The sequence below is a fragment of the Ambystoma mexicanum genome, chromosome 9 (assembly GCF_040938575.1).
Source record: "Ambystoma mexicanum isolate Mex_15411 chromosome 9, UKY_AmexF1_1, whole genome shotgun sequence".
NCBI lineage: Eukaryota > Metazoa > Chordata > Amphibia > Caudata > Ambystomatidae > Ambystoma > Ambystoma mexicanum.
The window spans coordinates 1,457,608,719-1,457,635,177 of NC_090931.1; the positions used below are offsets into that span (position 1 = coordinate 1,457,608,719).

General features: G+C 47.0%; 1 protein-coding gene across 1 annotated transcript in view; it reads left to right on the top strand.

Moving 5' to 3' along the window:
* The window catches only part of LOC138487500 (uncharacterized), a 664,822-nt gene that overhangs the window by 128,255 nt on the left and 510,108 nt on the right, over window positions 1-26,459 (top strand). The window contains exon 2 of the mRNA XM_069614007.1: window positions 17,434-17,501. Within this exon, the coding sequence (XP_069470108.1) occupies window positions 17,435-17,501 (67 nt within the window). The 5' untranslated portion in view covers window position 17,434. The remainder of the gene's footprint in view (window positions 1-17,433; window positions 17,502-26,459) is intronic.

Here is a 26,459-nt window from a genome sequence, read left to right on the forward strand (position 1 = left end):
CACAGTATATAAGGCTTGAGACACGGAACACTCATTGCTTCTCAGCTGTCTTCAGACCTTGTTTGGCGTTACGTTTTGGTTTGCTTTTCTGGTTTACCTTGATCTTGGAACTCTCTCGTGGACTCCTTCGGATTACCCCTTTGTACTTTTTCTTGGAACTGTTTACCTGTTGCTGGATTTCGGACACGAACCTGACTTGCCTTCGGATCATCCTTGGTACCTTGTTGAACTTCTACGTCATTTCCCTTTTGGGATTCAAGTCACGCCTTCAGTCTTACAGGTGGTTCATCCTGCATCCACACTTGTCTGCGGTCCTCACGTTATAGGGACCGCCTCATCTCGAACCTCCCTCCTAGGTTTCCTGGGTTTTCCAATCACCGGATAGGTAGGGCTATTCAGATTCTTTGGTTATCGTGATTTATACTGTAATTGCCTTGTACTTAACCTCGTTCTTTTTGACAGCAGCCTTGGTGTTCCAGAGGTTCCGTGGATCCGGGAAGTAACATCTCCCACCTGTGGCCCCAAAGGTCGCACAGCGGGTTTCTTTTAGTTCCCCTGTGCGTCACTTGAGGACGGAGGTTTCAACGGTCTACACGACACTCAAGTCAGAACAGACTGAGAAGCCATATAGTCGTGTTAGACAATGCAGGGGTCCACGGAAGAACCCATAGCTGCCTTAGTTCAGGCAATTACAGTGTTAAGGGCAGATATGGCCGCCGCTAATACGGTGATTCACCAAAGGTTAGATTCCATACAGAGTGTTCAGCATTCTCTCCCTGCAGACCCTGAATTCGGGGATGCTAGCACTTCAACCACACCGCCTCCGTTGGCAAGTACCCCAGCTCCGGCGGTCCTCCCAACCCCTTCCCCTTTGGCTGCTCCTGAACGCTATCAAGGTGATCCCAAGAAGTTCAGGACTTTCATCAATCAGTGCAAGTTACATTTCTTGTGCAGACCCCTGGCATTTCCTAATACCACCGCCAAAGCCGCTTTTGCCCTTTCCCATCTGGCCGGGACAGCTGGCGCTTGGGCTAACCCTTTATTGGAGAACAATAGCCCGGTTCTCTATGATTTTGATTTGTTAGTTCTAGAGATGTCTCGAGTCTTTGATACCAGACACAAGGCACAGTCTAGGGATTTGGAGTTGTTAGAACTAACCCAGGGTAGAGGGACTTTGATAGATTACATCACCCGGTTCAACCAATTGGTCGCCGAGACATCATGGCCAGAAAGCAAGCGGGCGGTCATATTCGATAGGGGGTTGAATAACGCAATGAAAGATGCCTTAGCAGTAATTCCTTCCATGCCCATTCAGTATCAGGAACTAGTGGATCTTGCCCTGCAGGTGGATGCACGGCGATCAGAGCGCAGAGCTGAGTTGGGGGTTTCTTCCCACCCTACAGTTGTCAGTACTCCTGCTTCCAGTACTGAAGAACCTATGCAAGTAGGAGGTTTACGTAGCCCTATCACAACATCTGAGAGAGAACGTAGAAGGGTGGATAATGCATTCTTTTATTGTGGCACCACGGGACATTATGTGAAGGAATGTCCTCGACGTCCCAAGAAGATTCAGGTTTTTCGGCCGGCTCGACCTTAGATCCGGAGACCAGGTCGAGTGTTCAGTCTTCATCTCCGGGTACCCCTCTTGCCTTTGCTCGTGCCCAGCCCATCTTTGTACAGGCCACTCTTTGCCCCTCTACGGGTATTTCTCATGCAGTCACGATCATAATTGACTCAGGTGCCACTGGGAACTACATAGACATTGCGTTAGTCCATTCCCTCAATCTATCTTTAGTGGTAAAAACCCGACCTGAACCTGTTCAGGCTGTAGATGGCACTGCACTAGTCTCTGGTCCCGTTAGACACCAAACTGCACCTCTATTATTGACCATACAAGACATTCACACAGAGACGTTAAGTTTTGACTTGATCACCACACCTCAATTCGGTATCATATTAGGAATACCATGGTTACGTGAACACAATCCTCTGATTTATTGGCAATCTGGCACGGTGCTCTTCGAGTCTGAGATTTGTCAGAACTATTGTCTCCCAACCCATCAAGCAACAGATACTCCTTCTCGGGCATTGGGAGCTCTTGCTCAACTCACGCTGAATGATGATAGATCAGAGGTTGTGAATTCCCACACCGTTGGGCGGGTGGTGTCAGGGATTCCATCTGAATATAAAGCTTTCGAATCAGTTTTCGATCGCGGTTCTTCCGAGGTACTTACCCCACACAGACCATATGACTGTCCAATTGAATTAATCCCTAATTCCACAATCCCTTCGGGCAGGATTTATTCTTTGTCTCCCTCGGAAGAACAAGCATTGAAACAGTATGTACAGAACGCCCTACGACTTGGACATATCCGCCCCTCTACTTCACCAGCTGCAAGTCCCATATTTTTTGTACCTAAGAAAGAGGGGGACTTACGTCCTTGTGTGGATTATCAGCGTCTTAACGCTATCACAACAAAAGATAGATATCCAATTCCATTAATCACACCTCTTCTGGACCACTTATCCCATGCTTCTGTTTTCACCAAGCTGGATCTTCGCGGCGCATACAACCTAGTGCGCGTTCGCGAAGGCGATGAGTGGAAAACTGCCTTTTGCACCCGTTACGGCTTGTATGAATATCTAGTCGTGCCCTTCGGTCTATGCAACGCCCCGGCAACATTCCAGCGTTTTATGAATGACATATTCAGGGACATTCTGGACGTATACATGGTTGTTTATTTGGATGACATCTTGATCTTTTCACGGAATCTTGATGACCATGTAAAGCATGTCCGGAAAGTATTGTCCCGTCTGAGGGAACATTCACTATTTGCCAAACCCGAGAAATGTCAATTCCATAAAACGTCTGTTGAGTTTCTGGGCTTCCAGATTACCCCTGGGGCTTTATCCATGAACGAATCCAAGGTTAAAGCAGTCATAGATTGGCCAGTTCCTCAAACACTCAAGTCCTTGCAGGCCTTTTTGGGCTTTGCCAACTTTCATAGACGCTTTATTTCCTCCTTTTCCACAATTGTAGCCCCACTCACGGCCCTGACTAGCCCTCAGGTACCCTATTGATGGCAGAAGGAACATCAAGAATCTTTTGAGGCTTTGAAAACCGCTTTCACTACCGCACCGGTGCTCCAGCACCCCAATCCCGATCTTCCATTCATAGTTGAGGCGGATGCCTCTTCTTTTGCTCTTGGTTCGGTATTGTCTCAGACATGTCCTACAACAGGCAAGTTGCACCCGGTGGCATACCACTCCCGTAGGTTTTCCAATACTGAGACCCATTATACTGTAACGGAGAAGGAACTCCTGGCTGTCATGGACGCCTCTCGTGTCTGGCGCCATCATCTTCTGGGGGCTAAGCATCCAATCAATGTATACTCAGATCATCGAAATCTACAAGATCTGGCCTCCTTAAAGTGCATCAATAGCAGACAGGTCCGGTGGCATCTTTTCTTTTCCGCTTTTGATTCCCACATTATGCATCGTCCTGGAAACTCACATGGAAAAGCGGACGCCTTGTCACGTTCTCCGGGTGGGGTCGAATTGCCAACCTTCCCTGATACGGTTCTTGGAAAGAGTCATGTGATTTGTCTCTGCACTCCCTCTTTGTCATTGTTAGATTCTGTACGAGCTTGGGCGAGCAATCATTCCGACCAACTGCGGGATTGAGACCCCGTTTATTCTGATGGTTTGCCTTTCGTGCATGAACGTCTGTTTCTTCCCACGCCTGACACTCGTAACTTGGCCCTTGAGTGGTCTCATGATGCTCCCTTTAATGCCCATCCCGGTCAAGAGCGCACTTTGGATCTCCTAAAGCGCTGGTGTTGGTGGCCCTCTATGAAGCGCGATGTGGAATGCTATGTCAATTCATGCACTGTTTGTGCTCAGGCTAAACATCGAAGAGGACGACCAGTTGGGTTGCTGATTCCGCTTCCGGTACCTCCAAGACCTTGGCATACACTGACAATGGATTTCGTGACCGATCTCCCCAAGATGCAAGGTTTTGACACCATTTGGGTGGTGGTGGACACGTTCACAAAAATGGCTCGTTTTGTTCCTTGTAAGGGCATTCCTTCAGCCCCAGTCTTGGCAGACTTGTTTTTTGAACATGTGTTCGTGTTATTTGGACTCCCTTCGGTCATTGTATCCGATCGAGGGTCGCAATTCACCTCTCGTTTTTGGAGATCATTGACTAAATTACTTGGCATCGATACCAGGTATTCTTTGGCCTATCATCCTGAGACTGATGGGCAGACCGAAAGGACGAATCAATCTATGGAGCAGTATCTTCGGTGTCTTATATTGCAGCAACAGGCCTCCTGGTTGAGCGCCTTACGGCTCGCTGAGTTCGCATACAATAACGCGGCTAATTCTGCTACAGGTTTTTCTCCTTTCTACGCCCTCTATGGGCAACACCCCAAGGTCTTGCCTGTCCCTTATGCTTCTGTCTCTTTGAATCCTGCGGCCACGGCTTGTCTTAGGGATCTGTCTGCTGTTCATGCTAGTACTGTGGTCCATCTTACTGAAGCAAAGGCTTCTATGAAGGCTCATGTTGACGGCAAGCGCCTGGCTGCTCCTCCCCTGGTGGTGGGTTCTAGGGTCTGGTTATCTTCACGTCACCTTCGCCTGGTGGGTTGCCAAAACTTCTGCCTCGTTTCGTTGGCCCATATGTGATCTCTCAGGTTGTGAATCCGGTGGCTTTTCGTCTGGTTCTCCCGAGTTCTTGGCGTATCCATCCTGTTTTTCATGTCTCTCTCCTCAAGCCTTGTCCTGATTCTTCCCGCCTCCGGGCCCCTGTAGCTCCGGTGTCCCTGGCCTCCCCTGATGTTTTTGAAGTGTCGGCCATTTTGGGTTCCCGCTGGTTTAGGGGTAGGCTCCAGTATTTAGTGGATTGGAAGGGTTATGGACCGGAGGAGCGTTCTTGGGTTTCCGCTTTGGATCTTGACGCTCCTCGGTTGGTGGCTCGCTTCCATAGGGATCACCCGTCCTGCCCACGGGGTCGTGGGCCCTTTGGGGGGAGGGGATCATGTTAGGCGATCCTCTGCACACCGACCCACTGCACACCAGAATACTGCTCACATTTCACCAACACCTCCTTTCAGGGTTCGAGGCTCATGTGATTCGGTTTACCCAAAGGACCGAAAGCTCCGTACCAGGTATGGTGTACGGGCTCGATTGCAACCCTTCCTGCACTGGCAGTTGCCATGGAGAACATACAGCAGAAGGGGCGGCGTTACATCTCCACGCCGATCATGTGATCCAGAGTGGCGTTCCTCACGTGACCTTGGTGGACGTCACATGACCCCGAAACGCACAGTATATAAGGCTTGAGACACGGAACACTCATTGCTTCTCAGCTGTCTTCAGACCCTGTTTGGTGTTACGTTTTGGTTTGCTTTTCAGGTTTACCTTGATCTTGGGACTCTCTCGTGGACTCCTTCGGATTACCCCTTTGTACTTTTGCTTGGAACTGTTTACCTGTTGCTGGATTTCGGACACAAACCTGACTTGCCTTCGGATCATCCTTGGTACCTTGTTGAACTTCTACGTCATTTCCCTTTTGGGATTCAAGTCACGCCTTCAGTCTTACAGGTAGTTCATCCTGCATCCACACTTGTCTGCGGTCCTCACGTTATAGGGACCGCCTCATCTGAGTCTCGAACCTCCCTCCTAGGTTTCCTGGGTTTTCCAAACACCGGATAGGTAAGGCTATTCAGATTCTTTGGTTATCGTGATTTATACTGTAATTGCCTTGTACTTAACCTCGTTCTTTTTGACAGCAGCCTTGGTGTTCCAGAGGTTCCGTGGATCCGGGAAGTAACATCTCCCACCTGTGGCCCCAAAGGTCGCACAGCGGGTTTCTTTTAGTTCCCCTGTGCGTCACTTGAGGACAGAGGTTTCAACGGTCTACACGACACTCAAGTCAGAACAATAAGGTGTTGCAAGAAGGGGAACCACCAGTAGAGGTAACTTGATTGTACCCAATACTAAATAAGCCAGTGCCCGCAGAAGGATACAGTGACCCAACATATGTGCCCCCAAAAACAGTCACTACGACTCCAGGGCCAACGGCACCCCCACCGTATGAGAGCCATAGACAGAGCAACCAGGTAAGTACACCCACAGTAAATATAGAGAAACTAACAGAAGACTTAGAGTCTAGACTCTCCGTAGCAAAAGATGAGCTCTCAAGGATAAAAAGTATATGTGAACAGAGTGGGGTTAACGCTGCTCTGTCAGAACTGACATGAAGAACACAGAGTCATGATAAAATAATTGAGGAAGGGTGGAAGAAGGGGGAGATACTGTTCAGAATACAAGAAGAACCAACCCAAATAATTGAGCTAGAGGAAAGGGAGGAGCATACTGACGATGAGATAATGGCCACAGGAGGTAGAGAGGAACTATTGTGCGATATAGAAGAGGACCTAGAAGAAAGTGAAAGGTTAGGCATGGCGATTGGAGGAGGAAATGAGGGGGTGGATGGTGCGTGTTCGGGAAGAACAATGGAAGAAGAATGGACAGGACGACTAAGGAATAGGTTGGGGAAAATGGCGCCACTAGGAAAGAATGGAATGAAGGTGAGTACAGATAAGACAACAAAGGGGAAGTTACAACTCCCACTAATACACAGGGGAGGAGGGATGCCGAATTACATACCCTGGGCTCAGATGGACAAGGCCAATTTGTTAAAGCTATTACCACCGCTATCAGGAGGGGTAAGCAAGTGGATATATGCATTTGAGAACACACAGCCGGGGTACCACTAGCAATAGGGGATGTGAAAAGTCTGCTAATATCGGCAGTTGGGGATCAAGCTGACAGAGTATGGGTAAAGGCTGGCTTCCCGGGGGTAATGTTAGACTGCGATCGCCATGATGGTGCCTCTTTTAATACAGTACGTGCAAGGGTGTTGGACGCATTAAGAGAGACATTCCCAGACACCCCAGATTTGCAGTCAGTCATGCAATGTACGATGAATGATGGAGAAGACGCTATGGATTACATTTTTTGGGTCCAGGAGATGTGGAAAGCGGAAACGGGCACGCCCTAGTATCAGTCAACCTCATTATTTTACTTTATAATAAAGAGAGGGCTCCCTAAAGAGGTACAAAAGGCACTTGACAAAATTGCAGGTATCGAAGCGAAAAGGGTGGCCCGAAATACAGAGTATAATAGTTCACCACTGTAAAAGAATAAAGGAGAGGGAAAAGGAAATGGCGCAAAAAAGATTGGCAGACGAGGCAAAGTTAGTACAAACAAAGCTGTTGAAGGTCACTGCAGCAGTAGCCGCGCTCCCACACAGCAGGGAGGGAGAAGAGGAGGAGGAGGGGCTGGTAGCAATACAGGGGAGGATGGCAACGAATTGGGCAGGAGCAGGGCAACTACAGTGGAACGAGCATGAGCAGAACGGACGTCCGCAGTGGCAAGATTGGGCCCCTCGAGGGGGACGAGGTGGGTACAGGGGTCGCAGAGAGGGTGGACAAGGGTATGGGGGAAACGGAGGAAATGGATGGCAAGGTCCCAGAGGTGTGCAGGGAAGATTTTGGAACTGCGGGAGGTGGGGGCACTTTTCTAGAGAGTGCAGGAGTAGATCGAACAACGGATTTCAAGAGATGGAACACTATGGTAACCCCCACCGGGGAAGCCCATACGGTCTTCCAATGGAACGACAACAGAGGGAACAAGAACAGGGGTACGCAGAGCAAAGACAAGCGCACCATTATAGAACACAGAATCACCCACAAAATGACAATATGCACTACACCCCAGGCAACCCTTTCGCAACGAATGCCAATGGAGCACCAGCCCCGGCCCCCTATAGTGGTGTGTCAGTAGTTTCAGGAAACGTCTTCAGTGAGGGCGGGGGCAATGAGACAACCAGCATAGGACAGCCCACTGAGAACACTTGCGTGTCCTGATCTATCTGCCACCTACGATGCAGCGGAGGAACCATTGGTAGGGGCGCAGATAGGAGACAAGCAGTTCATATTTATGGTAGATTCGGGAGCTGAGAAATCATGTATCAGTGAAGGTCGGTTTCCGCTATCTAACCGGAAGTTAGAGACGCAGGGGTTCTCTGGGGCTGTAATTGAAGTTCCTTACACAGAAGATTTGGATGTGACAGTGGGGGGGTAAAACGGTAAAGACACCCTTACTATATTATGAACGCTCACCAATAAACCTGCTCGGAAGGGACCTTCTTAGCAAGCTCAACATGACGATATCATTTACAGAAAGAGGGATAGTGTGCTCAACCCCAGGAATATGCCCATTACGCGTAATGCTGGTGGTACATGCCCGGGCAACAGCACCAGAAATACGCGGCATGGCAGTGGACGTAAGAATGTTTATCGAAAGGATTAAAAACACTAGCCCAAGTATTTCCCGAGCTAAAAAAGTTAGAGTGGAGGATACCAGCAGAATTTATCTTCCGCCCAATAGTAGGCCCAGACATAGCACCAGGTTTAGTGGTATCCTTAGACCTGCATGCTGTGCAAGTATCAGCAAAAAGGATTGCAGTAATTGGGATAGACCTAGACGGGTGTGAATGGCGCACTGTACTGTGCATCAATGCTGATATTGCCCTAAGTGACTTATCTGATGAGGATCTCTTTTCTGATTCGGAGAGTGATGGCGAGATAATAATGGAAATAGCAATACCCTGTGACATTTTAATTCAAACAAGACAAGTGCCCGTCCAGCTGATGGCAGTGGTGGGAGCACCGCCGTCATTTTTTGATGATGACATGTGACTGGTGCCAAACAATTTGTGGACAACAGGCCCCCATGATGTAGGCTTGTTGCATGGAGTGACACCAGTGGTAATCAAACTCAAACCAGGGGCAATTGTGCCCCGAGTGAAGCAATACCTATTGCCCCGCGAAGCTGAGGAAGGGATAAAAGACAATAAATGCATTGCTAGCACAGGGGATAATAGTGCCCTCAAACTCCCCATTTAACACCTGTATCTACCAGATCAAAAAAGCAAAAGGAGGGGCTTGCAGGATGATCCAAGATTTACGCCCCCTAAATGACGTCATACAAAAAGAATTTCCTTTGGTCCCGAACCCTGCATCCATAATGTGCAGTATCCCAAAAACGGCATCACATTTCACAGTGGTTGATTTGAAAAATGCATTCTTCTCCATCCCCTTGGCGGAAGAAAGCAGATACTTGACAGCATTCTCACTAGGGGGGGAAGAGATACGAGCATTGCAGGCTACCTCAGGGGTACTGTGAGAGTCCAAGCAGATTCAACCGCATACTACACGAAGACCTGGGTAATCTATCAGTTGAAAGCCCGATCATTCAGTACGTAGACGATTTGCGCATCTGCGCACAGAGTGAAGAGATGTGCAGAAGAGACACAGTTACCCTCTTGACACTACTGGCCAATAAAGGGTACAAAGTGGACAAAGGGAAACTACAATACTGCCAATCAGAAGTGCTGTATCTGGGGCAGCCGATATCAAAGGATGGGAAAAGAATAATACCTGACAGAGTGGAAGCAATAAGAACAGTGGGAGAACCAACCACAGTGAAGGAGATGCAAAAGTTCCTAGGAATGTGTAACTATTGCAGACCATGGATACTAGATTATGCAGCCTACACCAGACCTTTGCTGCAAGCACTCAAAGAGGCCCAGCAAGAGAACAGGAAAATAGAGTGGTCAAAAGAAATGAGTGACTCGTTCAGGTCACTAAAAAAGCTAATTTCGAATGATCCAGTACTCGCCAATCCTGATTATGAGCGCAAATTTGACCTGTTCTCACATTGCAAGGGGACTCTTATGACGGCTGTACTGACACAAAAGACTTCCCTAGGACACAAACCATTGGCCTACTATAGTGGCACATTTGATGCAGTAATGCAAGGTCACTTCGCGTGCGAGCAGTCTCTCGCTGCTGCCGCGTTCGCCATTGAGAAAAGTTCCACAATAGTAATGGGGTGCCCTGTCACGTTATTTGTGGAACACTCATTGTTTGCAATACTGGAAAGATCAAAAAGTACACTGACTACACATCGAGCAACCGCTTATGAGATAATATTGTCCAGCGCCAATATCCACGTAGTGAGGTGCAGGACAGTAAACCCAGCAACATTCATTACAGAACCATGCACACTATAGGACATGTAAGAACACAATTGTGCAACATACACAGGAGAAACAGGGGAGGGCACGGTGGTGTGTGAAAATGCCCTGAGCAAGGGAGAGGTGTATTTTGTAGATGGGTCAGCATCTATTGACATGGACACAGGAGAGAAACATGTGGGACTAGCAGTAGTGAGGCTAGAAGAAGGTGAGTATGAAGTGTTAGTACAATATCGCCTTCCCTCCCATTTCTCAGCCCAAGCAGCAGAACTTATCGCCCTAATAGAAGCATTACATGCAGCTAAGGGATGTGCAGTGACAATATACACAGATTCAGCTTACATGACGACCACGGTACACGGAGGTCTAGCCCGGTGGGGGCGGAGAGGATTTCGAAGGGTGGATGGGACCCCAGTGCAACATGCCGAACTGTTGAAGCAATTGATTGAAGCCCTGAAAGTCCCAACAATGATAGCAATAGTGAAATGCCAAGCACATACGTCCAACACCGACGTTGTGTCTTTAGGGAACGCAGCAGCAGACGCTGCTGCCAAGGAGGCTTCGTATTTCAAAAGACATGGAACAGGTGAATACGTATTGCAGCACCAGACGAACGAAGAGCTTCCAGAAGGATACAATGCCATGCCCATATCGCAAATACTAGAGCTGCAGGAAGGTGCAAGTAGTGAAGAAAAGGTGTTGTGGGAAAAAAGGGGGTGCAGCCAATCGGCAACAGACTTATTGTGGCGCCAAAATAACTCAGGAAAAGTAGTAATGCCCATCAAACTGTTAGAGATAGCATTCCAGCAGTTACACTTTCCAGCGCACAATACTAAACAACACATTGCGGCAGAGATACAGGAAGATTGGTTTGTGCCATGTCTCCAGGAACATGTATCCAGGTTGACAATGGAGTGCACGACTTGCCAAATATATAACACCGGGATAACCCTACAGACACTCGGGGGGACAATTCCAAAACCAACCGGGCCTTTCAGAGAACTACATATTGATTATGCAGACATGGGGAGAGGTGTAATGGGGCACGCTACATGATAGTGGTTGTGTGTCCATTCTCCAGGTGGGTGGAAGCAGGTCCATGTGCGCGTCCTAATGCTAAAAGCACTGCAAAGTTCCTAGTGAGGGAAGTGTTCCCACGCTGGGGAATTTGTGACGTAATTCACTCAGACAACGGCACTCATTTTGTGAACAAACTTTTCAAGGAAGTGACTACATTATTAGGAATAAGACATAAACTCTGCTCGATTTATCATCCTCAAAGTAACAGCGTTGTCGAAGATGAACGGCCTGTTAAAAGGAAGATTGTATAAATTGTGCTTTTCGTTAAAGAAAAACTGGATCTACTGCTTACCCCTTGCACTGTTTGGGCTGAGGAACCAGCCGAGCAAGGATCACAATTTGTCCCTGCACAAAATCGTGACAGGGAGACGGATGCACACAGCACATTCCCCACTGCGCCAACACTCAGATGCACACAGAAGCGCCACCATATTAGGAGATGAATTCACAGATTACCTGAAGAAACTAACTAGGGCAGCGCGTGCAATCTCAAGGCAGCTCTCACCACCATTCACAAGGGAAGAAGGGAACACAACGGTGTCCTTTGTGGAACCTGAAACACAAGTACAATTAATGCCAGGAGAATTCATTTTTGTCCGGAGCTTTGTGCGCCGGTGGAATGCCCCAAGGTTCCATGGGCCATATGAAGTAGTGTTTTGTACACCCACAGCGGTAAAGGTAAAGGGACTCAGGTACTGGATACATTTGACAGACGTGCGAAAGGCATATAATAGTGTGCAGGAAGAAGCGGATGGGGAGGCACAGACAACAGCAAACCAAAATAATGGAAATGATGAGTAAATATGAACAGATGAATGAATGAGTGTAGCTGGTAAATTAAGATGTTAACAAAACGATTCTATTACAGGTTATTGATCGAGAAAAATGTGTTTGATTGAAAATAATGGTGTAAAATGTGTGTTTTCTGTTCCTTTCTCTGTGCACCCTTCTCCCCCCCCCTTCCCAACCATCTCCCTTTCTATAACTTCCTGGTACATACAGTGCCAACAAAAATGTTTACAATGTTTACATGTACGTACTTAATGCACTTTTATATTTCAAACAGGAACTACCATGGCAACAAACGGGCAGCCTGCAATGAATAGATTGATTAGATGTAGAGATGCTTTAGCTGAAAGGTGTAGATATTCGTATGAGTGTGGATTGTTTGTATGCATTACATTATTTTTTACAATGCTGTTTGGCTTGGTTACTTATTGGTTCATAGCGTTCATCTCTATCGAGATGAACAAGGGGGGAGGGAATATCGGGATTAAAGTAACAAATCAAACTACAGCTACAAATATTAAAGAAGGTGATTTTTTGAGGTGGGATGGATCTAAACTTGTATGGGGATATTACACAAAACCGCCCAATGTTGTTGCCCCGCCAAATGAAAGAAGGCAGGATAAAATGCAAAATAGCACAACTTCCCTGACAACTTCCGATTACAATGCCCGCAGTTTAAATGATCGCAACCCCTCTGTTATATCATGGCTGTACAACACCCCCACCAGCGTGCCCACACATGTAACCACCCCCACCATAGAGAACACACTACCCGATAGAATAAAGAAAGAGAATGAAGAGATGGCAGTGAGATGCACAGCATTATATGATGAATGGGAGAAGGGGGCGGAGGGAAGAAAGGGGGGTCTAAACTGTTCCTCGCCCATGAAGCTGGGAGATATCTTAGAAATAATAGGAGGAAAAGGGAGGTGGGGAGGAGAAAATATGACGAGTATTACGGGGTGGGGCTGGACAAGATGGAAGACCCACGACACCCCCACCAGACAAATAAATGGTATGCAGACATGAGTGCAACTGCAAAACAAACAACAAACGAGAGTTGCTATGTCTGCTCCCTCATTCCCCATGCTTCAGGTACACCCAAAGTATTGCTGCCAAAAGAGTTGCCTATTGTGGATGCCCAATATCTCCTTCATCTCACGTTGTGCAGAATTACGAACACCTTCCAGGCACACGAAGTAACTTTTAAAATGCTGCAGAATGAGAAGACCTGCTACCCGAAAGCGGAAGGAGTGATATGTTTGGAAGAACCATTTTTTATAATACAAGGGACATTATTTTCAGAAAATAAGTGGAAAGATGAAGAGATAATGTGCAAAGCTGAAGCGCTGCGAGGTGTGGCACCAGAGAAACTGCAGTGGATAGAGAAAACATGCACACCAGTATGGAAGGAGCACATCTCAAAATTGACCTCGGTGACTGCCATTGAAAAGCCCTTCAAACTACAGAAAGAAATAAACTATGAACTGTGCTTCAAGGGAGATGGGAAAACTATCATGGGGGTAAACAAAAATTGCAACAAGACCCTCGCCATCCCGGATATGAGAAAAGGGACAGCAGCCCTCATGGACGCTTATTGGGTATGTGGCAACCAGGCATACCTGCACCTCCCACAATCCTGAAGCAGCAGCTGCTCATTGGCCACCCTACATTCTGCACTAATGGTGATACCGGAGACCCACATTGATGGGAGCAAGAAAATGCGTGAGACCCCTCAGAAGAATGAGGCCCAACCAACTGCAGAATCACAATTATATGTTCTGTCTTCCGGTAATAAGGGGGAGATGCTGTCTCGGAACAGACAATCGTCGAACTACATATCAAAAGCATCCTCAGAACTACTGACACAGATACCAGACAGATACCTATTATTCAGCTCTGCAGAGACTTTCTTCGCCTCACTCATCCCCAGCATCCAGGCACGGGCAAATGCAAAATGGCTCCAAATCACACGCTGGGAGCTGATCCAGCTGGCAAATGACACTGAAGAAGGATTTAACGTAATAAAAGTGGAACTGCGAGCACTGCGGCTAATGACCATGCAAAATAGGTATGTCTTAGACCTGTTAACAGCGATGGATGGAGGTGTTTGCCAAAAAATTGGAAGTGCCTGCTGCACTTTCGTACCTTCCGAAGATGCAGATAATAGTACCTTATCCCACGTGATCGAAGCCGTACATAACCTAGGAGAAAGAATGAAAATGGAAGGTGGAGCAGAAACGAGCACATGGTTCGACAACCTCTTCTCCTGGGTCCCATCATGGCTGGGAATGACTGTTAAATTACTGATGCCGGCAGTGGTGTTCCTCCTTTTTATTTTTTGTGTGTGCCAGGTGGGTCTTCGATGTTGTGCAAACGCAGTACTAAATGGTGCAATGATGATGGTGACAATGGGCAACGCTTGCGGTACAATGCAAAATTTGCAGGAGGTAGAGGCACAAACAGGAGCAGAAAGCACACCAAGATTCCAGATGGTGCCCATATACCACAGCGGGGATGTAGTAGACAGGCTATGGCACACTACAATTAAAGAGCCCCATGAACTTGAGTGGTATGAGGAGGTGTGGGTGGATTTGGAAGGGGACGGGGTTGTATATATATGACCTGCACACCAGACGAGTATGCTAGAAGGGAGGAAAGCCTGCAAGGGGTATGTAGGGCATGGATGCCCATAAAAGGCACCCCTGCATGGGATGAGGCAGTAGCTGAAGAAGAGGAACGCCAGAGGTTGAGGCAGTTCCAGGGGGGAAATGTATGGGAGGATAGGTCCAAGATACTCCCCTCCCCTGCAGCTCTCCCCCCCCTTGTGAAGTCCATGGCTCATTGGGGGTCCCCCCTGCCACCAGGGCCCAGGTGGCGGGTGGGCCACTGGCTGAAACATTGACCAAACCTGCTGTATTAAGCTAGGCCCTGGAAACCATTTTGTGAAACCAGAATGACATGAGCCCTGTGTGCCGCAGCGCGGCCCCCACCCATGGAGAGTTCTTACTTGTCCCTGCGGCCGCAGCTCCCTGGCTGATCCGCTGAGAGCCCTTTCCCACGAACAGACGGACATGAGCTAGTGCTAGAAGCAAACACTGTAACATTCACCTTCCGCAGTGTATCGCTGTCCTCAGTATGACCCGGCCAGCAGGGCCGGGTGGAAAAGAACTGTAAAATGGTCCCCCGGCAAAAGTAGAGACCCCAAATACCAATATGCAAACTGCCTGTGATAAAACCCTTTTCTCCACAACCTTTTGATAAGACATGTAACCTCCATGAAGATGGCAGAATGTGTGTTCATGTGGCATTCTGGTTGAAACACCCACATCCCCGTAGCTATGCGCAAATGGTAGAAGTGTCCCGGGGTTTTATGTTTCTCCGAGAAGAATACTCCAAGGCCCTTTGCCATAACTGAACTAATGCTGCTAGATTGCAAAGGAAAACAAGTGCAACCGCATTGGGAGCTCATGTAAATTGTGTAAGAAAACGCATAGAATGTATTCGAATGTTCAAGCTCGCCATGTTTCACTGCCATCAGTATCATTGGCCAGTTGTTCCTGCGTGCTCCACCAACCTTAACACTACCTCGTTTATTGTGCATGCGCAGAGTGTAACAAACTGTCGTAGTTATTAAACACTTAGGGCCTCATTACACGGATGGCGGTAATGGTTAACGGTCACCGTTAATGGTAACGGTGACCATTAACCATTACCGCCTTACTACGAGGTCCCTTAGCAGGTTGGTGCTTTGATGCCTGCTTTTTGCAGGCGTTAAAAACCAACCCGCTAAGGGACCTTGGTGCTAATTACAGCACCGCAAAATTGCGGTGCCGTAATTAGCACCTTCCCCATTCCCATTATGCCCTATGGGGCAAAAATGGGAATGGGGAAGGGCAGTGGTGGAAGGGGGAATTACCGCCCCGCCAACCTTGGAATGGGGCGGTAATTCCCCTTTCCACCAAGGCGGTGCCGGTATTTTACCGGCATGGACCAAGGTGCTAATAGCACCTTGGTCCATGTGCTAATACCGCCATCCGTGTAATGAGGCCCTTAGCATATTGCAAAATGGTTATAGGAAACGCATTTGAAATGGCCATGTAAAGGCACTAACAATGTAGAAACGTAAGCTTTAAAAAGACTCAATGAGTATTGTACATTATATGAATGTTTATGCCTTTTTTTTATATAATCTGCAACACACGAGGAAAATACCATTGTGGGCATATCCAAGGCCATTCCCCTCCCTCCCCATTGAAGCCTGCCAGACGAAAAGCAGAGGCCTGTGCTGCTCTGCCTCACCTCCCCCAATTCTGCTGGAGCCGCTTCAAGCATTCACGTTCCCCCGCAGCTCCCATGGCCGCAACCAGCCACCTGAATTATTTACAACCCAGCAGTAAACCCCGGCCATAAACGCAGGCCAAAAGGTGCCCTTTCTTAGGCTCCATGATCCACCAGCTCACCCCAGGTTAATGGCCCCTGTAAAATTAGGACACCCAATATTATAGCAGCACTGGAGGAACCCATTCATAATGACTTCTAACGAGACACGAAAACTTGGACAGCTCACCCCTTGCCCTGAGACCCAACCTCGTGACCTACGATACCCGGCCAACAGGATGATGGTAACCATGTATTGAGGTATCACCAAAGGACCCTGCTCTAGGTGCATTCCTCCTGTGTTGCATTAACCTGTAGAATAACCTATGGTAGGATTTACAGGGGAAGATAATATTGCGGTATTGAATGAATGTGGTGTGCGTGGCCTTAGGGCAAAAAGCCAAGAAAGACGTTCATCAATGACACTGGCCACGCCTGGCACCGCAGCACCGCCCAGATGAGCCCAGCTGACCTGTCCGCCCCACGTTGGCACCCCGTGACATCCACCAACCACGGTGTAACACATCACAGCTGCACCTATAGTTAGTCGTCGCCACCCAATCCCCACAAACATGTGCCCCCTATAGTGTGTAGGTTCTTATGACGCATTTTGTAAATATATACGCCTGTCTTTGCTAGTGTCAGACAGAGCGCTCTCGGAGTTTGCAGAGTCCTTTGCATGCCCTATTTTGACTTATATAAACTCCCATTAAGCTCACCCGTACTTTGTCTAAGCCTTATTCCATTCCCATCTTGGGAGAGTCCATTATTGTCTCTCATTGTGGGGAGGATCGTGCTATCTGGGGACGCTCGCCTTCAGGTGTTTCTCATTTGCGCCTCTACACTGTCTAACGTACTAATTACCTCATTTGAGCCTCCACACTGCCCGAAGTACTCTCCCTCAGAACCAGACACTGTCTTATGTACTCCTCTTCTGCGCCTGACCCTACCTGATGTACATTCTATCGGAGCCCCTCATGCCATGATTAAGTGCCCACCTGTGCCCCTGTGCTGCCTGATGCATGTTTTACTTGTGAGATGCTTTGCAGCCTGATATCCTCTTCTTGTTTCAGGATGGGGGCTAAACTGAGACGTGATGTCGACCTACTCCAGATTTTTCTCGACATCAATGTGGAAGAAGGTAAGAGGGGAGACCTCTGTGATGATGGGCAAGAAGGGGGCAAGAGGAATGTCTTCCTTGAGAAGTCTGGCAAGGACGCAAATCTGATGAGACTGAAAATGGTGAGAAGCGGGAGGTTGGAGAACTGGGAGAGAGGGGCTGGGACAAAGGAATTGGAAATATGAAAAGGTGGGCAATTGGAAAGATGGCCGACTGTGAGGTGGAGAATGGTATGCATGAATAGGAGGACAAGAAATGTGTACACAGGCAAAGATGGCTACCAGAGATGCAGACAACGGGAGAAATGAGTGGACAGACTAGAAGGGGAATCAACTGCATGGCTCCTGGCAACTGCAGATGGGTAGAGGGAGATGCAAGGGACTGGGCAGTAGGCTGAAATAACCATGAACACAGGGAGCCAATGACGCTGCAGGTGGTGTTGAGAAGATTAGACACTTACCAGATCTGTCTGTTATTTACTTTGTTGCTGCAAGCGAGTGCACCGCTTAGTAATAAATATATGTTTGTTCATTCATTCATTCATTTAATCAATATACATAAGGCCTCGGCTTACTGTTTCTGCCACCAGATATCCTGGCAATACTGGGATGTTACGGGTGGCGGAGGAACGGTAAGTCCCCCCATTCCCGTGGAGTCCTATAGGGCTCCATGGGAATGCGAACACTGATGCACTGACACCGTTGGCAACGGTGCCGGTGCTTCAGGGAACATTCTCCTGGTAGGGGATTGAACTACTGGGGCTTGAACTACTGGCAGGTCCGGCCTGTCGGTAGTTCACTGACCCTACCGGCAGACTTGTAGTTTGCCGGTCCGGAAAAGGTGCCAGAAATGCTATTGCCGGCATCTTATTTCCAGACTGGCAAACCTATAATGAGGTCCATAGTTTCCATTAAAAAAGAATTACATTTGCTGTGTCGCCTTATATAGGAGTAACCCACCTATATGTGAATTAATCTTGCAAATTCATCATTGTCTGTGTTAAGTATGCTATCTTTGCGCCCGTGAACACTGTCAAGAACTTTCAGATTGTTTAATACCCCACTACATGCAGTATATACATAGAGCTATAGGACCTCTAGGAAACCGATTATTCTGCTTTCCAATTAATTTATGTGTTATAATTTGGAATCTAGACAATACATTCTGTGTAGTTAAATACAGACGATTTGCTCAATACATGTCTAATAAACCCAACATGTCACGTTTCAGTTCTCTCTCTCATATAAATGCAGAACATTCTTCAGGGGTATAGTGCTATGGGGGATTTTGCATGATAGTGTGCTCAGTTCACTGCATTTAAACCATGTCTTACCCTTATCAATCTGTGGTCTAGTGTTCCTAGCATATTCCACTCATCTGTATTCAAGTTTAAAATTTCTTTTGGTAGCATTTGCTTCATCCCCATCACAAAGGGTGAAATCAGGCGGAAAGATTTTGATCAAGTGTATGTGTACACTCAAGCTGCAACAAAGACATCAAAGAACATTTCATTAGCTACAGTTGCCAATCCATTAATGCACCCATCACATTCCTATTTCATGGAGATAATGGGGCCAGTACCTGGTAGTGTTTATTACTCTTCCAGTAACTATTACTGCCACATCCATTGTATGGGCGGGACTCGATCTCCACATCTGAAAAACCCAACACACCCATATATCTTTTAGTGTGTTGTGTTAATGCTCATCAGTTGTTTTTCTATATTTTAAGGTACTCAATGGGACCAACATCAGTGTCGCCTTAGCCCTTTTTTCATGATCACTTAGAGAGACCAACGGTCCAGCGTTCGGACCTGAAGTCAAGCGGTATCTCTATAGTCTGAGTTCCGGAAACACCCAAAAAGCCAAAAGCCTGGACCCATTTGTTCGCACATATGTATATATGTGAGGGGGGGTAAAGTTAATAGGAAATGTATAGGTATAAGGCGAAAATGTATTTGCACATAGATCCCTGAGTTACACAGTCAGCGGTGTTTAGCTACTCATTGATATGCCTGTGTGGAGAACATACAGCTAAAGTCAGCTGTCTGACGATATTCGCGACAGATTTGGTTATTTACGTGCATCATCGGTGTCCTTCTTTTAAACTCTACAGCTTGGGTCTATTTCCATTGTCAAAACTATGGCAGCCCTCTTTAAATAGGTTTAATAATCTGCAAGTTCTTGAAGTCATTGTTCACAGGTACAAAGATGGCATACTTGATACATAGACAATGATGAAAAGATGAATTCACATATAGGTTGGTTACTACGATATTGGGAGACACAGCAAATTTAATTCTGGCGACTATGTATATTGATTAAATGAATGAATAAAAATGTATCAACAAACGAATGACCAAGGTCAGGTCGATCTCTGCTGAACAGTAACCACTGCTATACCCTGAGTGGGTAACCCCTTGTGTGGTGGTCACAGAATTCTCATGAAACTGTTCTTCTGCACAAAAGGGTTTTATTTTGAAGTGCAGTGGTGTAGTAATACACTGGTATTTTTAAAAGAAACATAGGACAATCACATTTGAGGACATACAAAGTGTAGTACCTAAGTACGAATGATCAAGTAGTCAATATTTGAGACATCTACTTGTACAGTTTGTTCATTCTCTATAGGTTCCTTGGGAAGGAAGCGTAGAGAATTCAGTGGAATCATAGACAGGTAGAGGGCCCATAGAGTGTGGGCACAATCAAGAGTTGAACAACATATAATACATGTCAACACGACAGTGTTTCGGCCATTTTGCGTGGAGCTAGGTGAGCTCTAATGGTGTAGGCCCTCATCAGGACAGGAGTGTCTTTACGAGAGGAGGGTCCTATGTGGTCAAATCCGAGGAGCTTAGTGGCTCAGAGTAAGAGGTGGAAGGATCCACTTCTTTAGGATGCAGTCGTCATCTTGTCAACAGGCGCGCTCACGCCTATTGCCAGTGCATTCAGCTGTCAGGATCGTTGAAGCAGCAGTGTGTCGTCTCGACAGCCGAGACGACACACTGCTGCTTCAACGATCCTGATAGCTGAATGGGAATGTCCTATGTTTTTGAAAAATACCAGTGTATTACTACACCACTGCACTTCAAAATAAAACCCTTTTGTGCAGAAGAACAGTTTCATGAGAATTCTGTGACCACCCACACAAGGGGTTACCCACTCGGGGTGTAGCAGTGGTTACTCTTCCATGTTGCGGAGCCACTCTTCGAGCTCCTTCCTCCCTTCCTGGTCTAAAGGAATCAGTTGATGGTACTGCAGACCCTGTTGAAGGTGTCTGATCTTGATTCTCTCTAAGGCTCTATAGTGCAGAGGCCCTGGAAATATGGCCTGAATGAACGAGGCTAACAATCCTACAATTCTCGCTAATGTCCTAAGAGATATGATGGTCTTCCTGAGACATACCCTTATTGGGAGTCTAGAGTCGCTGATGTGTTGTCTACTATGAACCCCTTGAAGTCCATCCTCCTCCTGGGCTCTAAGTCTGACTTCTCTAGGTTTATTAGGAACCCTAGGTATACTAGGTCTTTCACCCACTGAGTCTGCTCTACCAGCTTGTCTTTGGTGCTTGCTAGGATCAGAATTTCTCTCGCTCTTTTTCTCTTTCTCTTTCTTTCTCTCTTTCTTTCTTTCTCTGTCTTTGTTTCTCTTTCATTCTCTTTGTTTCTCTTTCTTTCTTTTTCGTTCTTTCTTTCTCTTTCTTTCTCTTTCTTTCTCTTTCTTTATTTTTCTCTTTCTTTTTCTCTTTCTTTCTTTTTCATTTTTTTTTTCTTTCTTTTTCATTTTTTTTTTCTTTCTTTTTCTTTCTTTTTCTTTCTTTTTCTTTCTTTTTCTTTCTTTTTCTTTCTTTTTCATTTTTTTTTCTTTCTTTTCCCTTCTCCAGCACGGAATATGTGCTGATGGATTTTCCCTTCTCTTTAGCAAATGCTTCTCGGAAGAGGAGACCTTGCACCACCTCTCCTGCTGCATAGGACGCTACATCCCCCAGCTTAGCATCTATTTTGAGCAGCAGGCCCTTGCTCCTCTCAGAGGACAAAGCACAATTCCCATTTCCTACAAGACACACCACTCTGCGCCCAGTTTGCTCTCTAACGGGGTCTCCAGACCCCTTGCGCCACAGCCTCCATCAGTGAATCCCCCAGCACTTTTTAAAAACTGAGCACCAGGTCGCTCTCAGGCTCTGCGCCTTCTTGGCTATCTTCGCTCCAGGAGTGTTCCTCCATAGCGTCCCCTTATCTGCACTTGCCTGGGTGGAGATGCCCCCTCTCACTGTGAAGGACTTAAATCAGACCAAAATATATACGTACTCTTTCTTTGTTCCTTTTCTTTCTTTTTTTATATTGACGAATTTATATCTGTCTCTTGTTAGATCTCTGTATCTGAATGCTTTAGGATGTGACAGCCACTGCTGTGCGCTCTAAATTCTGCTCAGCAGGAGCAGGTAAGTCGCACAGTGCTCATGGACCGCTCCACACTCCGACAACTTGTGCAAGGTTTCTGGAAGCTCTGCGTCACGGTTGCGGTTCTAATTCATGTCCTGCTTCATGCTGCCGGCGCATGGCGATCACATCACTCGCACATGCGCAGAAGCACTATGCTCGTCTCCCGAATCCGTAATGGGACCCCGGAGCGATGGGAGCTCTGAACCATTAGAGGAAGCAAACAGGCCCTCAGGAGTGCTCTGATATGAGCATGGGCCCCGTTTGCGTCCTCCACAAAACGCTGCATCATGCTCACACCCTTGCGCTGAAGCGAACACTTGTACAGCTATTACGGGTCCCAAAGAGCACTTGCGCTGAAGCGGCAGTGCTTCTACGGTGTTTGAGTCTCAAATATCCGTACTATATTAATATGTACATCTAATTTGTGAATAAATTACACTGTAAGCCATGCACACATGCTGTACTTCTCTTTGCAAAGAGCAGTAAAGCAAGAGGGAGGGACCTGAACTGGAAGTGAGGTGTTGGGTCTGAGGGCAGGAAGGCTCTACATGAGTGCAAGGACTGACGGGGACTTGTAGTTCCTTAATGTTTTATTAAAAAAAGGAAAAAAATGGTTGTTATAGGTTTCAAAGATTTAAAACTGCTGAAGAGAGGAAATAAAGGAAGTTGAATCATAATGCTCGCCTCTGATCTTGACAGAATATATTTCGAGGTGAGAATGTTAATGGGAGAGTGGACAATGGGCCTTCTGCTAATGCTGACATAAGTTACATGGTCAAGTGTGCTGGATGAAATGAAGGGAGCTTGACGGGGGTTGAGGAGGTCAAGTTGTTTGTGTATGAGCAAAGTCGTTCAGAATTTTTGCTGGAAAGTTTGGGGTCAGGATAAAAATGAGACGGTAGCAGTGGGGGAGCTGAGTCGAGCTAGCATCAACCGGCACGGACTAAAAAGAAAAGCCGAAGGTTTGGTGACGCAGTTCATAGATCTACGCCCATGCTTAAATATATGCCTGCAGAAGACACCATGGAGGAATCTTCTGTTGCCAGAAGCTTCTGGATCCATTTCATTGTCCTCGGCAAAGATGGACAATACTGTATAGCTGAAAGTGTTAGTGTTTTTGAGAAGTGTTTTCTAAGCAGAGAGTGGTGGGGTTGATCACTCTCTTCCGTAGGAGCTCTCATCTGGAGTGGCCTCCCTGGCCCTCTCGGGCTTGAGCAGGATCTCCTTAAGTTCCAGAAGCTTCTGACGACCCTTCTTTTCTCTTCTTCTTTCGCCCTCCCCTGCTAATGTCCACCCTCTGCCTCATTGGGACTGGCTGCCAGGTTTGTTCGGATTCATGCAGGGCACCAGGCCGTCCTTGCCCAGCCTAGCACTTCCTTCTCCCATGGCCATCCCCCTGCCCCCGAACCTGCACGTACCCTCCCCGGCTCCCTCCCCTGCACAAACCTGGCTGGTCCTGCACCAACATGAGCCCTCTCATCCACGTCCTAGCACTTGCTTGTGGACCTTCACTCCCCTGCACTTCTGCATTCCCCTGGCACTTGTTCACTTAGCCTCCCCTTAGCATTCGCCCAGCCCATTCGCACTTACTTTCCCTCCTTAGCACTAGCACTTTTATGCTCTGACTGGCACTCAGCCCCCGCCCCCTTCTTCCCCACTCCCCTGCAGTTCTTGTTCTGCACTTGCACAACCCAAATGTCACAAGGTGTAGTAGGACAGTTTGTGTTTGTTGTCCTCTGTCAACATCCCTCCCTCACCCCCCAGCCCTGCATCTGTTTTGCTGCGCCTTCAAACACCTTGCTGTATACGAGCATTATAAATACCCAATAAATAAAAATAATATTAAATAAAAATACTTGGGATCAAGAATGTTTGGACCGCCATCTGTCTGGGAGTGCTGTAATCGTAATACCCCACCCTTCGTACCCAGTGTTTTTTGTTTTTGTTTTGTTTTGTGTTTTTTTCTTTGCTAACATCCTTCCCCCTTCTTTCCTATGTGGATACCCTAAAGTGAGCTATGTTACATGGTTACCACTGTACAAATCAAGAATAAAAAATGAAAATGGAAAATAAAGTGAACAATAAAATCCATGATGTATTATTTAAAAGGATGGTTAGGAGTGATATGTGGATAACATTATTAATGAAACATTTTAGCTCAACATGTCCTAAGAAAGCCTTTGTCCCCACTGTTAAATGTAATATCTCTGTGGGACACGAGTGGGGCACAAGTGGGGCATTCCTTTTGGTTAAGGCTTCTAATGTGAAGAGTGACGTATGGACACAAGCCTTGGAGGGCTGGAAGGTAATGGTGCTGAACGGCACTAAATGGAGATTTTACAGGAAATTGCATGCGTTTGGCAGCCAATGGCCGCTTAGTGATGGACTAGTCATTCATATCGATGTAGCTGATTGGGGATGTGAAGGAATCGAGGTTTGGCCCCCACGATGAGTGAAAATGGCCAGATTTCGCTCAATGGCCTTTTGACCTGAGAAAGAAACTCCCGGGGTACTTATTAGAGGGTTCCTGCACCAGTTGACAGGTAGTTGACCAATTATTCAACCTAGGTAGGGTGGTGACAATTGGCATATTTGGGCCTGTGCAGCGAGGCTGTCTTGACATTTTCTGTATAATTGTGAATGCGGATTGCCACCGCTTTTTGTACTTAACAGTTGCCTGTAGGGTTAATTTAGCCTGCCCGTTATTTTCAACCAAGAGGGAGCCTGGGTATCTCATGGTAGGGAAGAACCCTAAAGGGAAGTCATTCCTACTGTTTCAATGGGCAGAGTGCAAAATTAAAAGGTTCAATGGAAATGTCAAAGAGGGGGAGGACCAGAAAATTCAAAGACTTTCATTCAATTAAAGCAGTCTTGTCCCTGACCCGGAAGCACTGTGTAATCCAACCATGCAGGATAATTTGAGGTGAGGCCAGGAGTTTCAGTCTGAGCACCACTTCATAAAGCACTTTTTAAAAGCAATAATCCCAACCTTGTGCGCTAATAGGATTCTCTTCTAGTTTTTAGTATACAGTATTTTGTTTCTTTCTTAAATTTGACAGAAGAGCTGACCATCAATTTACCAGCTAATAGCATTTGTTGGACACTGGAGGAAAATGTTGGTCCAATACAATATCTTACTGCGCATAGTGTCTGCATGTGCTGGTGGAAAAGATGTCTTCCTATTATGCAGAACTGTTTCAGGTCTTTCTATATAAGGGATCGCAAAACTAGTAACCTATGGATGTTTTTGGCCTACAGCTCCAATGATCTCTGGCCCCTGTTTGTTGATTGGGGCTGATGGAAGTTGCAGCCCAAAACATCTGGCAGGTGCCAGATTGACTACCCCTTGGTTTACATTGATAAGTTCCTTCATCCTGGTCATGTTAACCAATCGAGCCAGTGTCCGTTCCACGAGAAACCCAATCTCATGTCAACTCATTGACTTCAGGATCCTCTTCAATCTTGTGTTAGTCCACTTGATGGCTCTTTTATCAGTACAGGACGACAACGAAGGCCAGCTGACCCTCCTGGTTATGCTGGCTCTGTCTGCAGCCTTCAACGCCGTCAATCATGGCATCTTTCTTTCCCGTCTGAGGAAGTCGGTGTATCTGGGAATGCCATTACCCGGATCCGTTCCTTTCTATCAAAGCCAGCGTCTCGCCATGGAACATGTTTCCTTCGATTTCACTCCCTGTTTCTTGTGGATGTCTATAAGGATCCTCTTTTCTCCCGATCTGTTTTGATATTTCTGAGGCCCCTCTTTGCAATTTTAAAGGCTTGAGGCCTTTGGTTCCATTCCTATTCTGATGATGCTCGGCTATATGTAAATGTTGGCTCCTTCTCTTATGAACCGCCTTTTTTAATAAATGGCCTCGACTGGACCTATGGGGTCCCTTAAGAATGTAATGGCCTCAATTGATAGGGATTGGGTTGCTCAGAGGAATTGTGTTCTGCCCCCGGCTGATACCCCTATATATCATATAACTTTAGTCAACCGTCGGGCCATCACAAAATACATTTGAAACTCGGGGTCACAATAAATCTCATTCAGACTGAGAAGGTAACTAAGGGCGACTAATGGGGCAGGCCAACCCTATTCAAAGTACCACAAGCTTGATGCTTCCGTCCCCTATTGACCCCGCGGTATGCAGTTTGCGCCAGTTACAGGGATGCTGCATGGGATAGTTCCAGGTAGGTCATCAGGACCTTGGCGTGGAAACACACCGATTACAATCCCGCTCTTGGCTGCCCTGTCGGCCCACCCACGTCTTCCCAGGAACTCCTTGGCCACTCTCCAGTCCCGGAATACCAGTTTAATAGTGTCATAGGGATTCCTGGCTTTATTTAGGACTCTACTACATCCCACCATAGCTTCCCTGGAAACAAACGTGCACCCCTTGACAGTCCCCAGCCAATGTGAGCATTTATTTGCCAAGGTGTCCCTTGGTTCAGACGCTGGATGGCACTAGGGACCTGAACCACCCTTGGGGGGAAACGTTTCTTTGGCTTTGGGCGTCCTACTGGGCTTACAGGTCTTA